The following is a 16,721-nucleotide window of genomic DNA, read 5'->3' on the forward strand; positions in this document are numbered from 1 at the left end:
ATATTCATAGATATAGGGGGAGCAGCTGCTCTATGTCACTGCATCAATAGCTTGTCACATCAAGTCTTGATCTGATGTGAGGCTGTTGTCTGTCACTGGCACAAAACTCGTTGAAAGGCTTACATTTTATATAGCTTCTTTTGCGAACTCAGGCCGTTCCAAAGTGCATTACCACCAATAAAGTACATTTTGAAGTGTAGTCACTGTTATAATGTAGGAAATGCAGCAACCAATTTAGCCAGTATGAGTCCTATCTAATTTTTCAGCAATATGCTTTAGGAGACCACCCAAACATAGGCTACTTTTATTAAAAGAATGAATTGTCTGTAAATTTCATGGTGCCTCTGAAAAATGTAGTTATGATTTAAGTTAGTTCTCAGGCTTGTTCAAATTTACATAAGGTTATGCAGTTTGGAAATATTTGTTAAAATCCTCTTTTTATTATGGCCGTAATTTTCTAAGAATTATTGTTGCAACTGAGATTTGTCTTAGTTCCCCCCTTGCATTCTGTGTGCCATGTAATGTTGAACTGTGAGAATTCTGACTGATCGCTCATTCGGCAAGAGATGGATCAAGTAGACAATATTGTGGTCTGGTGCAGGAGAAAATACAGAATGGCCATATTTGTGATTCTGCATAATATAACCTGATTGATGTGATACCTGTGATTGGACAATTGTCGGATCAGAAATTCCCATTTAATATAATTTGTTTATAAAATTGTGCAATATTAATTGTACTTCATTATGTGCATGTGTTTTGGGATGAGGGTGAAGCTTCGTTAGTTTCTCTCTGTGGGATGTATCATCTGTAATCAACCTGCTCCCAGTAACAGCCTCGACTCTTGAGCCATAAGGGTGATCTGGGGACATTTTCCCATAAGATTTCCCTCCTGGTCCATGGGGAATTGCCTGGTCTCTTGTCATTCAACGAAGTAGTGGGACTGGAAACAGAAGTGTTGTATTAATCTTTGGAAGCACACCAGGGCATTGAATTACTTATAAATTAGTGGCCAAATTCTAAAGCCGAGACTGGACTGTATGAGCTACCAAGCCATCCACAATCATAACGGTTGTTCTGGATTTTCTTTTATTTGAATAGATTATCAACAAGAACGCATAGGATGGACTATGATTTTTGGTATGATTGTAGTATTATTCCTCCTGATGGCAAAGAATGTGTTTCTGTTCATGTGGCGTAGTAACACAGGTTCAATCCCTAGTTTGCAATAAGTTAGTTCATTTCAATTAGGTTTGAAGTGGTACTAAGTACTGTTTGCTTCAGTGTCCTTGGGAAAGGAACAGAACCAACCAAGCCTCAGTGACCTCCGTTGTAAAATGCATGTGAGTGTAGATCAGAATCTGCTGTGATTTTTCCCCTGCTATTGAATAGCCAGATGATCACTTCTGTGACTAATCTTAGAAGTGCACTTGATAGCAAGAATTTGGCCTTCTAAGCATAGGAATCTTTCTCTGAGAGAATTTTGGGAATGTGGGAAGTTGGGAGAAAAACATATAATGGTCAGATTGGATAATGCAAAAACATCTTCTGACCTACTCAACGAGTTCAAACTTAAGATTGAAAAATTCATCGGAAAGCCAGTCTGTAATTGCCTAAGCATTCTGGTGTCTGATTTGGCTGAGCTGCTCGCTACTATCAAATCCCTTATTGCCTTGGTTCATATATACTTGAACATGTCTACATTGCCATACATGGTAAGAATTGGCCCCCTTCAGGCCTTGGAAAGTTTTGGGAGGGACAGGGCAGTGCCAATGAACACCTCTGGCCGAGAAAAGTAGTAATTTTAAGTATCCAATTTCAATCCTGCATGTTGTTAGAACCAAGGTGGAAGGAGTGCACTGTCTTTCTCTAGTTCCACTTCTCCACAGGTCTGTTTCTCTGGACTTAAATGATAAGGATTCTGTTTTATAGGAGAGGATTCTCCTACATCCACATCATGTATGGCTAAGGTTGTACATCCTGGTTTATCCTATAGACTCCTTTTAAAGCTGTGAGTAGCCTTGTTGGGTCTTCTGCCTTATTAGGTCTTCTCATTGTTCTGCATCTAAATATGAAAGCATTGTGTCTAATCTCCCTAACAATTCAGTCTTCGCTAACCAGCTAGTAGGAGGTTCAATTTGAGAATTGTCTAGGTCTCCTTCTGCCTCATCCTCACTCTCCCTTTCATCCTTCAGTGTCCCTACGACCTGACATATCTGTGCTTGCTTATCTTCCACCCAGCGATGATATTGTTTCAACATATTGATGTGACACATCCGATTCTTTTTCTGGTGATCTGGTGTGTCAGTCAAATAATTTACTTCACCAATCCTTTTGACTACTCTATGTGGTCCACTGAACCATGCTTTCAGCAGTTCACCCTGTAAAGGCGGTAATACTAACACCTCATCACCGGTTGAAATGTTTGGGTCCTGGCATGCTTGTCCTCCCATTTCTTCATGGTTGTTTGGGAAGCTTTCAGGTGTTCCTGAGCCACCTTGCAGGCTCTTATGAGCTGCTCCCGGAACAGGGATACATAATCTAACACGGAAGATTTGCCCCTCTGTTCTAAAAACTTCCATTGATTAGTTTTAGAGGACCTCTTACCTCATGTCCATAAACTAATTCAAAAGGAATAAAACCAGTAGACTCATTAGGTGAATCCCTAGTGGCAAACAAAAGAAATTACAACCCTTTATCCCAATCGTTTTGAGGGTCTGGTGGTATCTTTCTCAAGCCCCTTGTGTCTGTGGGTGGTATGCTGAAGACTTTAACTGTGTTATACCCAGATTACGTATAACTTCCTGAAAAATATTAGACATGAAATTGGAACCTTGATCCAACTGGATCTCAATCGATAATCTATATCTGGTGAAGAATGGAGTTAACTTTTCGATCACTACCTTAGCAGAAATTGTGCTCAGGGGAATGGAGTCTGGAAATGGAGTAGTCATATCCATCATAGTGAGTAAATATTGATGTCCCTCTCTTGTTTTCAATGAAGGGCCCACACAGTCTACCAACACCCTACTAAGTGGTTCCCCAAAAACTGGTATGGGAATTCGAGGTATCGGTTTTATGGCAGGTTGCGGTTTTCCCACAATCTGCCACGGCTTACAAAACTGCACCATGTCCATGAAAAGACCTGGCCAGTAAAAATATCGACTTATGTGTGATTGGGTCTTGCGGATCCCCGCATGTCCCGCTATAGGAGTTTCGTGGGCTATCCTGAATATTTCCCGGCGATACTTGGACGCTACTACTAACTGGTGAACTACCGTCCATTCTTCGTTCGCAGGTCTGTGAGGAGGTCTCAATTTCCTCAGTGGAATCCCATTTTTAATATAGTAGCCTTCCAGAACTCCCTTTGCTTCCGCTTCATTTAGAGCCAATTGTGCCCCTTTACTTAACTCTGGCTTGGCTTGCTGAGCCTTGATCAGAGAAGACTTATAGAACATTTCCTTCAGATTATCCAAATCCCGAAAGAAAGTTTCAGATATTCGGCTGTCTCTGTGGTGCCAATTTGACCTCCGACAGTGGAACTTATTTAGCCATTGCTTGGGTCACTACACATGAAGGAAAAATTCCTGGAACCTTTTCTTGTCTCTTCAACTTCACTTGGTCTCTCCGTAACTATTGGAGAGGCTACTACCTTTGCTCCGGCCAAATCATTCCGCAGGAGTAGGTCAACTCTGTCTACAGGCAAACTATGGACAATTCCTACAGTTACCGTTCCAGACATTAGGTCGCACTCCAGGTGCACCCAATACAAAGTTACGGGTATATACTCCCTACCGATACCATTCACTAAAACCTTAGCGTTCAATGCGCTCTCTGGTGGAAAAGTTATGCCTTTTCCCAGAAAAAGAGTTTGGGTGGCTCCTGTATCCCTAAGTACAACTATAGGTTTATCTGCCTCACTTGAGGGATAAGGAGTTATTTTTCCTTTTGATAAGAATTCCCTATAACTCTGTTATCTTGTTTCTATCCCCCTCACTCAGTGTTGTTTTCACTTGGCCCTTACAGTCAGAGCTACAGCTTGATCTGATATACTCTTGGTCAGGGCCTCTTTGTCTGCATTGGCCTTATGTATCCCAATAAGGCCCACAACTTTCAGCATTCTGCACGAAAGTGCCCCAACTTGTGGCAATGGAAATGCTGAGGCTTTCGGACGTCACTTTCACCCTCAGTATCTTCCTTTCTGACCTGAGGAGGTGATCCCAGGGAGTTGCCCACTATCCCTTCTTGTCCCCGGCTACTTGCCTTTCTTTCACCTTCCAACCTTCTCGGGTTTGTGGGGGTGACGGACAAAGGGTTTGTGCTTGTAAACAAGCTCATAATCATCAGCCTGTTTAAACTTTCTGGTTCTCTTACTATGGAGGGAGTGAACTTTTAAAGTCTTCCACGAGAATTAGTTCCCTTACGGTCTCATATGTGGCCTCTACCTTTAGTGTCCACATCCAATGTTCAAAATTAATTTGCTTTACCCTCTCATTCTATATAAGTCTGCCCAGGTTGTTTCCGGATGTTCTGAAATTTCTGTCTATCAGCTTCAGGGACTAACTCAAAAGCAGCGAGAATAGCCTTTTGTGCCTCCTCAGAAAGTATGGCATAAACTTTGTGAGCTCTGCCAATCAACCTGCTTTGCATGAGCAATGTCCAGCTTTCCTTCAGCCACTTCATCTGTCTAGCTATCTTTTCACAAGAAATGCAAAATGCCTCTACATCCCTTTCCTCAAACTTTGGGAGAGTTTTCACATTTAAACAGTACTCCACTGGGTCCTGGGCTGGAGTCAGCTCTTTCCTCACCAGAATTTTCAATGGATTCAAGACCACCCTTTTGTTTTAGTTCCAGCTTTTTTAATTTGAATACCCTTTCTTGCTCCCTTTCTTTTTCTCTTTCCCTCTCTTTTTCTCTCTCCTGCCTCTTTTTTCCTTTTGAGATTGTAGTTCCAAGTTTTTTTCATTTCCAATTCTTTTTCCTGTACAAGCTGCTTCATCTATAACTGAATCGTAGCCAATTCAATTGAATTATCATCTGGATTGCCTTTTCCTCCTTCCACTTTCAAATGCTGTTATTTCAATTATGTCTGCTTTCTGAGCTCCTGGTTTGAACTCTTAACTCCAATTTTGCTACTGATTCCTTTAGCCTAGCCTTGGTCAAGATTTTCATGTCACTCTGGGATAAGTCCTCCCTCCCCAGAAAGGTCGTAGCAACTGACAAAGCCATTCCGGTAATGTAAACTTTACTCTAATGCACAAGAACTATGATATTTTCCTTTTCCATTATTATTACCCCACTTACAATTGCACGTTGCTGGCTTTGGGTTATCCCACACAGAGCCCCCAATTATATGTTACGACCAAGGCAGGAGGAGTGCATTGTCTTGCTCTAGTTCCACTTCTCCACAGGTCAGAACATATATTTAAATGTGTACCCAATTACCAATGCGGCCAGTTATATGATCTATCTATTTTAGTTTCAGAATAAAATCCACCAATCAGATTGCTTTAATAAACAAAAGTATTAATTTATTATAAAACAAGACTTGGTCAATAAAGATGCAAAGCTTTCAACACAGTTTGAAATATGACTGTAAATATATATTCCCTTCTAAATGCCCAACACACACACACAGGTTAAGGGAAAAATAAAGATGCTTTGGCCAAATTACTTGTTAATTCATGAAGAAAAAGGAAAATATGTTATGTTCCAGATTGCATACAGTCTGGCATCCGAGTACATATAGATGGGGCACTGGGATTTTTCAGGAGATGTCGAGAGGATGTCTTCCAAAAGCTGCTCAGGAGAAATGCAGCATCAGGCGTTACAGCTGGATTTTTTTGCAGTGTTTCTCAGAGAGGTGGAGAAAAAATGAGCTAGGTGTTCCTTTCAGCAGGCTACAAACCCAACTGACTCAAAACAGTATTCAAAAATGAAACCCACTCTTGAGCACCGTAAATCTTGACATGTCACTTCTCTTGTAAACAACTCCCATAGTCAGATGCCACCTGTTGTTTGCTCAGCTGAAGACATATGACATCCAGTAAATGTTTTTTAAACAGTCTTTCCAGTGACCCTTTTAAAAAAAAATAGAATCCAGCATCTATGGAATCACTTCAGTCCTCCAATTAATCCATTTCCACAATTCTAAAACACGAGTCCTCAAAAAAATTTTTTAAAAGGAAGCACTTTTATAATGTGGTCAAGATTTAAAAAAAAAATTCTTTTGACTTTTATATCTCTCTTAATCCAATCATTTTCTCTCTTTATTTTTCTGACTTGAATCTAATTCATCTTTCTTCTCCACATTCCTCTTTCTTTCTCAATCCTCAAATCTCATTGGTTAAGGAGATTCTGCCATGAATTCAAGCCCACGATGCCCCATCGCAATGCCATTATCAGCTCGCAGTTCTGGCAATTGATGGTGCAAAATGTTTTCAAGCTAAAGCATCTAGGAGAATGTCTTGACTCACGGTATATACCACAAGATGCCCAGTTCCAATAAGATCCAGCCCATTGAGTAATTTGCAAAATTGCTTCAACTTGGTCTGCAATATAAACACGTGTTTTTTAATTTGTAAAGCTAGTGCCTTATGTTTCTTTGTTCAACTTGCAGCTGCCTCAGTGCAGAGTTTGTTTTTGTCCCTGTTCAAAATTTGTTGTGCCTTGTTTTTCTTCAAGTACCTGAGAGATTTTGTCTTTGTGGGGATTTTGCCTTAATTCCCTTGTTTATCTCCTTGAGGCCCTGGTCTGCTTTACAAGTGGGACGCTGATGCATACACTTGTACAAATGCAAAAACACTTGTCAAAGATGCTTGTTTTTCAAGTTCTCTACCAACAGCTGCTGCTGTTTTAGCAGTTTGCGAACTTTCGTTGTTGAAATAATGGCAGATATAAAGAATAAACTTGCCTTTCATGTCAACAAGATGGCCCAAAACAAACATGGTAGCCAATTTGCATGCAGCAAAGTCCCACAAACGGTGAGATAAAAGACCAGTTAATTTGTTTTGATGTTGATGGTTGAGGGTTAAATGTTGGCCAGGACAACAACTTGCATTAATATAGTGCCTTTAACATGGGAAAACTCTGCCGCTTCACAGGAGTGTAATCAAGCATAAATTAACAGAGTCAACGAAGGTGACCAAAAGCTCGTGATCAAAGGGTTCGGGTTTAAAAAGTGTCTTAAAGGAACTCTAGGACTAGATGGCTGACCCACAGCTATTAACTTTGGTGCACCGGGAGAACTCTCTGCTCTTAGTAAGGATGTATGAACTTTCATATATTCCTGAACAAGCTCAGTTTAATGTCTCAACCAAAAGGCATCACCTCTGACAATACAGCATTCCATTACTATTGAACTGAATTGTCAGCCTAGATTATGTCATAACCCTGGAGTGGGGCTTCAATCCCTGACCAGTTGATTCAGAAGCTGAAGAGCTACCAGATGAGCCAAGTTGCCGCTTGATCAACTCTGAAGTAAACTTCAGTCATTGGCGCATAAACTGTGCAAGTGTGCATGCCTCATTATTTTGACCCATTTGCCCAATGCAAGTTATCCACTCAACAGTGGAGCTTATTCAAGGAGCAGCTAATGCGTGTCCTTGATAAGTATGTACCTGTCAGGCAGGGAGGAAGTTGTCGAGCAAGGGAGCCGTGGTTTACTCAAGAAGTTGAAGCGCTTGTCAAGAGGAAGAGGGCGGCTTATGTTAGGATGAGACGTGAAGGCTCAGTTAGGGCGTTTGAGAGTTACAAGCTAGCCAGGAAGGATCTAAAGGGAGGGCTAAGAAGAGCAAGGAGAGGACACGAGAAGTCATTGGCGGATAGGATCAAAGAAAACCCTAAGGCTTTCTATAGGTATATCAGGAATAAACGAATGATAAGAGTTAGAACAGGGCCAATCAAGGATAGTAGTGGGAAGTTGTGTGCGGAATCAGAGGAGATAGGGGAAGCGTTAAATGAATATTTTTCGTCAGTATTTACAGTAGAGAAAGAAAATGTTGCCGAGGAGATTACTGAGATACAGCCTACTAGGCTAGATGGGATTGAGATTCACAAGGAGGAGGTGTTAGCAATTTTGGAAAGAGTGAAAATAGATAAGTCCCCTGGGCCAGATGGGATTTATCCTAGGATTCTCTGGGAAGCCAGGGAGGAGATTGCAGAGCCGTTGTTGTTGATCTTTAAGTCGTCATTGTCGACAGGAGTAGTGCTGGAGGACTGGAGGATAGCAAATGTTGTCCCCTTGTTCAAGAAGGGGAGTAGAGACAGCCCTGGTAATTATAGACCTGTGAGCCTTACTTCGGTTGTGGGTAAAATGTTGGAAAAGGTTATAAGAGACAGGATTTATAATCATCTTGAAAAGAATAAGTTCATTTGCGATAGTCAGCACGGTTTTGTGAAAGGTAGGTCGTGCCTCACAAACCTTATTGAGTTTTTCGAGAAGGTGACCAAACAGGTGGATGAGGGTAAAGCCGTGGATGTGGTGTATATGGATTTCAGTAAGGCGTTTGATAAGATTCCCCACGGTAGGCTATTGCAGAAAATACGCAAGTATGGGGTTGAAGGTGATTTAGAGCTTTGGATCAGAAATTGGCTAGCTGAAAGAAGACAGAGGGTGGTGGTTGATCGCAAATGTTCATCCTGGAGTTTAGTTACTAGTGGTGTACCGCAAGGTTCTGTTTTGGGGCCACTGCTGTTTGTCATTTTTATAAACGACCTGGATGAGGGTGTAGAAGGGTGGGTTAGTAAATTTGCGGATGACACGAAGGTCGGTGGAGTTGTGGATAGTGTCGAAGGGTGTTGTAGGGTACAGAGGGACATAGATAGGCTGCAGAGCTGGGCTGAGAGATGGCAAATGGAGTTTAATGCGGAGAAGTGTGAGGTGATTCACTTTGGAAGGAGTAACAGCAATGCAGAGTACTGGGCTAATGGGAAGATTCTTGGTAGTGTAGATGAGCAGAGAGATCTTGGTATCCAGGTACATAAATCCCTGAAAGTTGCTACCCAGGTTAATAGGGCTGTTAAGAAGGCATATGGTGTGTTAGCCTTTATTAGTAGGGGGATCGAGTTTCAGAGCCACGGGGTCATGATGCAGCTGTACAAAACTCTGGTGAGGCCGCACCTGGAGTATTGCGTGCAGTTCTGGTCACCGCATTATAGGAAGGATGTCGAAGCTTTGGAAAGGGTGCAGAGGAGATTTACTAGGATGTTGCCTGGTATGGAAGGAAGGTCTTACGAGGAAAGGCTGAGGGACTTGGGGTTGTTTTCGTTAGAGAGAAGGAGGAGGAGAGGTGACTTAATAGAGACATACAAGATAATCAGAGGGTTAGATAGGGTGGATAGTGAGAGTCTTTTTCCTCGGATGGTGATGGCAAACATGAGGGGACATAGCTTCAAGTTGAGGGGTGATAGATATAGGACAGATGTCAGAGGTAGTTTCTTTACTCAGAGAGTAGTAGGGGCGTGGAACGCCCTGCCTGCAACAGTAGTAGACTCGCCAACTTTAAGGGCATTTAAGTGGTCATTGGATAGACATATGGATGTAAATGGAATAGTGTAGGTCAGATGATCGGCGCAACATCGAGGGCCGAAGGGCCTGTACTGCGCTGTAATATTCTAATTCTAATTCTAATTCTAACATTTAGCCCTCGACCATCAACACCAAACTGATTAATTGATCTGATATCTCATTGCTGTTTGTGGGACTCTGCTGCCCAGTCCAAAGCTCCTGATGCCAGTATCCATGTACAAAGGCTGAAAGCTTTTGTTTGGCATATGTCTGCCAGCTATTTCTAACGTGGGCTTTCACCCATTTGTTTTAAATATTACACACTGAAATGTGTCATCCATTAATATCACCAATGTGGCAATTGGAATATCCTTGCTCATTCTGGCATGTCAGCATCATGAAGGAATTAACTTTAAACAGCTGTTTTCGAGCTTAGACAGAGCTATTTCAGATATAGCCATGGTCCTTTACAAGAGGGCAGATGGGGCCTTGGTTTAACACCTCATCAAAAAGTCAGCAACTCCAATAGTGCAGCTCTCCCTCAGCACTGCAATGGACTATCAGCTTAGAGTGGGACTTGAACCCACAACCTTCTGAACCATGCTAATACTGGACTGATGTAATCATACATTCACGCTTTTTTTATGGTGCAGAGTTACATAGAATGTAGACATTTTGACCAGAAGAATTAAATATCTGCAGTTGCAAATACCTCACCCCACCTCTGCTGACTTCCCATTTACTGCTTTTGTCTGGCTACAATTTAAGTGTTTTTAGTTGGAGCAACCTGGTTCATGGCTCCTATTGAAGAAACTGATTCAAATTTGCTTTCCCTTGCCCCCACCTCCCCCCATTATTGACTCTGGTCCCATTTTGCCACTGTAAATGAGGTGTTAATGTGTGGAGTCATTTTAGCTAAACAGTACTTTAACTAAACAGTACTTAGGTAGCTAATTGAAATACAGAGAAAGGTATTTCCCATTAACTTAAGACATTCCATACCTACACCACATTTATACATGTTCTCAGCAAAAAGGTATCCTTGCAGTTAAAAGTCCCAAACACCTCCCAGTGCAATTGGTTGGATCTTCCAGTGTCCTTAACAAAGCCAGTATTCTCTCTGTTCACTTATTCTGAGCACACCCGACTGGTCTTCCATTAATAAGACAAACTCTGGTAATCCTGTAGGTTTTTTCTCCTCTGCAAACCTTGAGCATTCGAACTGGGTTAAAATCTTATCTGCCTTTTGCTCTATCAGTGCTCTGAGAGTAGTTGTTTTCTCTCTCTTCTGAGGCTGCCCCTGCTGTTCATGTCTTCCGTTCTTCCTTACAGCCTGTCCAACTTAGGAAAACCTGATGAATTTATTCAGAACAGAAGTCAATAGTCGTTTGCCTTTTACAATTTGAGCCCATAAATCTGGCCATATCAAAACCACCTGGGCCTTCCTTTGTTTCCAACTTGAATTTGCAATTTTAGCACCCCTGACTTCCTGTTTGCAGTCTGAGAGAGCAAAGCTCATTGTCCTCCAGGTGTTACAACCTTGCGCTCTGCTTTCTAAAGGGTCTTTGATCTGGGTTCCTTATTTGCATGGTAACCAAGATCCCTGGCTTGTGTCTGGGCAGACCTGGTGTGAGGTCACATGTCTCCTCCAAATCCTTTTTACGCTGCTTTAAAAATCAATTTTAAAAACCTAATCGTACTGCGAAGTCCGGCATACATGCCACATTGTTGTCATTGTGGGAGATTATTCGGAGGGCTATAGGTTTATTGGGGAAATGCTTACAATGCTAAGTGCATTGAATTATTTAAAATTTGATGTCAAATTGCCATCAACATGTGGCAGGTTATTGTAATGAAGGGAAGGTGATAATGGATATCCAAGGTTTTCCTGTTTTGATACAGATTTTAAGTATTCAGATTGTGAGCATTTCTTTGCACTTTCTTAACGTCAGTTGCTCCTCTGTAGTTGTGGATGTCATCAAGCTCTCCATTACGACAGCTCCAGTAGCTGCTGATTGTGTGTGACCATTAAGAGTGAGTGTTGCAGGCTACTTGACCATAGAGAGCACCAAGCTGAGTTTGAACCTGTTCTCGCTTGACAAACACACGTGCATTTTCCATGACATATGCTAGCCCACAATTAGAAGCAAGAACCTGGGATAATTTTACCCCTCCCTAGACTAGAAACACTGGAAACAATTGTAGGTCTCTTACCATGGCCCTGTCTGGGATCAGCTAGCTCAGCACTGGCTACGGATCAAACCTGGGACCTTCTAGATCTGTGTGCTAAGCACCACCCTACGCGGTGTATTTAGCCACCACAGAGCTCTTGCTGCTCAGTTGTAAGAATTCCCAATGGTGCTGCTTAGAGCTCAGCACAGTTTACATCACATTGCACCAAGCTTATTGTTCAGAAAGAAAGCAGAAAAATTGAGTAATTGCTGTAATGTACCTCCTTTTAAGATATTTAGTTTTAGTTTAGTTTAGAGATACAGCACTGAAACAGGCCCTTCAGCCCACCGAGTCTGTGCCGACCATCAACCACCCATTTATACTAATCCTACACTAATCCCATATTCCTACCACATCCCCACCTATATATTTCCCTACCACCTACCTATACTAGGGGCAATTTATAATGGCCAATTAACCTATCAACCTGCAAGTCTTTGGCATGTGGGAGGAAACCGGAGCACCCGGAGGAAACCCACGCAGACACAGGGAGAACTTGCAAACTCCGCACAGGCAGTACCCAGAATTGAACCTGGGTCCCTGGAGCTGTGAGGCTGCGGTGCTAACCACATTAAAATGTTCCTACTCACATGGTTCAATGGGCAGTAATGTACCATTCATTTGTAACCTGGACTGCGGTTGAATTTTGCCTGTTTTGAGATTCTAATTGTTTCTATACCTCCAAGTTATTTTGTACAGTATATCTCTTAATAACAGAATTTCTTATCCACAGCTGTTACATAAGTTTCTAAATTCACTTGAAAAAGCCCTTCAAAACACTCCGACAGGGGATGCAGAGACCAAGTGGGCCCAATCAGAGGCGCCATCTATGACTCAGCAATGACCACCTATGGCAAACGTGTGAAGCAGAATGCAGTCTGGTTTCAATCTCACTTTGAAGAGCTGGAACCTGTCATAGCCGCTAAGCGCATTGCACTGTTGAACTACAAGAAAGCCCCCAGCGAGTTAACATCCGTAGCACATAAAGTAGCCAGAAGCGCTGCACAAAGAACAGCCAGGCGCTGCGCAAATGACTACTGGCAACACCGATGCAGTCATATTCAGCTGGCCTCTGACACCGGAAACATCAGAAGAATGTATGATGGCATTAAGAAAGCTTTTGGGCCAACCATCAGGCAGATTGCCCCCCTCAAGTCTAAATCAGGGGACATGATCACTGACTAATGCAAGCAAATGGACTGCTGGGTGGAGCGCTACCTCGAACTGTACTCCAGGGAAAATGTTGTCACTGAGACCGCCCTCAGTGCAGCCCAGTCTCTGCCAGTCATGGATGAGCTGGACGAACAACCAACAAAATCAGAACTTGGTGATGCCATTGATCCTCTAGCCAGTGGAAAAGCCCCTGGGAAGGATGGCATTACCCCTGAAATAATCGAGTGCTATACTTTCAGCACTCCACGAACTGCTTTGTCTGTGCTGGGATGAGGGAGCAGTACCACAGGACGTGCGCGATGCCAATATCATCACCCTCTCTAAGAACAAGGGTGACCGCGGTGACTGCAACAACTACCGTGGTAACTCCTTGCTCAGCATAGTATGAAAAGTCTTCACTCGAGTCGTTTTAAACAGGCTCCAGAAGCTGGCTGAGCGTGTCTACCCTGAGGCACAGTGTGGCTTTTGAGCAGAGAGATCCACCATTGACATGCTGTTCTCCCTTCGCCAGCTACAGCAGAAATGCCGCGAACAACAGATGCCCCTCTATGTTGCTTTCATTGATCTCACCAAAGCCTTTGACCTCGTCAGCAGACGTTGTCTCTTCAGACTACTAGAAAAGATCGGATGTCCACCAAAGCTACTAAGTATCATCACCTCATTCCATGACAATATGAAAGGCACAATTCAACATGGTGGCTCCTCATCAGATCCCTTTCCTAAACAGGGCTGTGTTCTCGCACGTACACTGTTTGGGATCATCTTCTCCCTGCTGCTCTCACATGCGTTCACGTCTTCAGAAGAAGAAATTTTCCTCCACACAAGATCAGATGGCAGGTTGTTCAACCTTGCCCGTCTAAGAGCGAAGACTAAAGTACGGAAGGTCCTCATCAGGGAACTCCTCTTTGCTGATGATGCTGCATTAACATCCCACACAGAAGAGTGTCTGCAGAGACTCATCGACAGGATCGCAGCTGCCTGCAACGAATTTGGCCTAACCATCAGCCTCAAGAAAACGAACATCATGGGACAAGACGTCAGAAATGCTTCATCCATCAATATCGGCAACGACGCTCTGGAAGTGGTTCAAGAGTTCACCTACTTAGGCTCAACTATCACCAGTAACCTGTGTCTCGATGTAGAAATCAACAAGCGTATGGGAAAGGCGTCCGCTGCTATGTCCAGACAGGCCAAGAGAGTGTGGGAAAATGGCGCACTGACACGGAACACAGAATTCCGAGTGTATCAAGCCTGTGCCCTCAGTATCTTGCTCTACAGCAGCGAGGCCTGGACAACATATGTCAACCAAGAGCGACGTCTCAATTCATGCCATCTTCGCTGCCTCCGGAGAATCCTTGGCATCAGGTGGCAGGACAGTATCTCCAATGTAGAAGTCCTCAAGGCGGCCAACATCCCCATTATATACACCCTACTGAGCTAGCGGCGCTTGAGATGGCTTGGCCATGTGAGCCGCATGGAAGATGGCAGGATCCCCAAGGACACATTGTACAGTGAGCTTGTCGCTGGTATCAGACCCACCGGCCGTCCATGTCTCCGCTTTAAAGACGTCTGCAAACGTGAAGTCCTGTGACATTGACCACAAGTCATGGGAGTCAGTTGTCAGTGATCGCCAGAGCTGGTGGACAGCCATAAAGGCAGGGCTAAAGAGTGGCGAGTCGAAGAGACTTAGCAGTTGGCAGGAAAAAAGACAGAAGTGCAACGAGAGAGCCAACTGTGTAACAGCCCTGAGAACCAATTTTATCTGCAGCATCTGTGGAAGAGTCTGTCACTCTAAAATTGGCCTTTATATCCACTCCAGGCGCTGCTTCACAAACCACTGACCATCTCCAGGTGCTTACCCATTGTCTCTCAAGACAAGGAGGCCAAAGAAGATTTCTTGACTTTCTCCTCTGGGGTTGCCAACACAAGGCACACTTGGGTAGCTTGTCTGTCTTGGTACATGACAATTAAAATCTCCTCATCAAAGAGCATATCTATCATGTTGTCGACTTGCATTCTCGTCAACCTCATCGTAGCCGCTGCATCTTCCAAAACTCTCCTGAAACATTCTACTTCAGTTCTTCAGAATTTTCTTCAACTTGCTTCATGCCTTACTAGTATTTTACAAAACTAAACCTTGCTTTAATTGTTTTAATTTAAACTGCACCTTCAGCTGTTGAATAGTTCTCCATGAAGCTGCTTGTGAGCCTGCACAAGTAGAAATGTATTTGTCAAGGACAGCTTCTTAACAGGGGTATTTCTTCCACGCTTCCTCCTGCTGTTTTCCTCTTTAAATATATGCTAGTTGATTTCTTGTATTGTTGCAGATGGAGTCAAGACCAAGTGTAGTCTTCAGGTGAAGTGGAGTTAGAAGGGAGGCAGGAGATGTTTAGACCAGGGCCACAGACATAATTCAGGCCTTACATTCTTGTGTGTTTCCAAAATAAATTTCTATTTCCACACCTCTGCTGGTGGGATGATGCAATGATGAACTTTGCAGGCTAACAGACAGTTTCCATTTATAAATCTGGATAAAGTTTCCAGGAAATATATATATCTTATATTTAATATGTTTCTTTTATATATTTTTATATAAAAACTTATCATAGATCAAATCTAATTATCTGATGCAAACGTAAGTGATTTGGAGAGTTAGTCATCACTTGCTGACACAGGGTTGTCAGTGTATGTGTTAGGCGAAGTGAAATGTCTGGTATGTTGGCATTCCGTAGCAAATTCACTGGGCCTTGCCATTGTTATCCTTAACCATCGATTCAGCTAATGAACCAACTGTTTTCCTTTTGCAGGAGAGAGGAGGAAATAAATCATTCACTCATGAAGCTCTCACCCTTAAATACAAGCTGGACAATGAGTTTGAGTTGCTGTTTGTGGTAAGTATTGAATAGAGCAAAGATACTTCATAAATATATAAAACACAACAAGAGGCCATTCTGCTTATGGTGCCTGTGTGGGTTATCTGTAAATGTTACCAGGTGAAGCACTGTAAAATTCTTGGATCTGAAGCTATGATTGATTTCTGGAAAATCCAGGTGTATGTAATGCTTATTTTTCTTTTTATTCATTCATGGGATGTAGGCGTCACTGGCCAGGCCAGCATTTATTGCCCATCCCTAATTGCCCTTGAGGTGGTGGTGAGCTGCCTTCTTGAACCGCTGCAGTCCATTTGGAGTAGGTATACCCACAGTGCTGTTAGGAAGGGAGTTCCAGGATTTTGACCCAGTGACAGTGAAGGAACGGCGATATAGTTCCAAGTCAGGATGATGTGTGACTTGGAGGGGAACTTGCAGGTGGTGGTGTTCCCATGTATTTGCTGCTCTTGTCCTTCTAGTTGGTAGAGGTCGCGGGTTTGGAAGGTGCTGTCTAAGGAGGACTAGTCTGTGGGACAGCTCTCCCAACTTTGGCACAAGCCCCCAGATGTTAGTAAGGAGGACTTTGCAGGGTTGACAGGGCTGGGTTTGCCATTGTCGTTTCCGTTGTCTAGGTCGATGCCGAGTGGTCCATCCGGTTTCATTCCTTTTAATTGACTTTGTAGCGGTTAGGTACAACTAAGTGGCTTGCTAGGCTATTTCAGAGGGCATGTAAGAGTTAACCACATTGCTGTGGGTCTGGAGTCACATGTAGGCCAGACCAGGTAAGGACAGCAGATTTCCTTCCCTAAAGGACATTAGTGAACCAGTGTGTTTTTTCAACAATTAGCAATGGTTTCATGGCCATCATTAGACTAGCTTTTAATTCCAGATTTATTAATGAAATTCAAATTCCACCTTCTGCTGTGGTGGAATTCAA

General features: G+C 43.0%; 1 protein-coding gene across 2 annotated transcripts in view; it reads left to right on the plus strand.

Moving 5' to 3' along the window:
* Window positions 1–16,721, plus strand: part of srpra (SRP receptor subunit alpha) — a 59,510-nt gene that overhangs the window by 1,147 nt on the left and 41,642 nt on the right. For both annotated transcript variants that reach the window (XM_068053796.1, XM_068053797.1), the window contains exon 2: window positions 15,722–15,805. In XM_068053796.1, the coding sequence (XP_067909897.1) occupies window positions 15,722–15,805 (84 nt within the window). The remainder of the gene's footprint in view (window positions 1–15,721; window positions 15,806–16,721) is intronic.

The sequence above is a fragment of the Heterodontus francisci genome, chromosome 22 (genome assembly GCF_036365525.1).
Source record: "Heterodontus francisci isolate sHetFra1 chromosome 22, sHetFra1.hap1, whole genome shotgun sequence".
NCBI lineage: Eukaryota > Metazoa > Chordata > Chondrichthyes > Heterodontiformes > Heterodontidae > Heterodontus > Heterodontus francisci.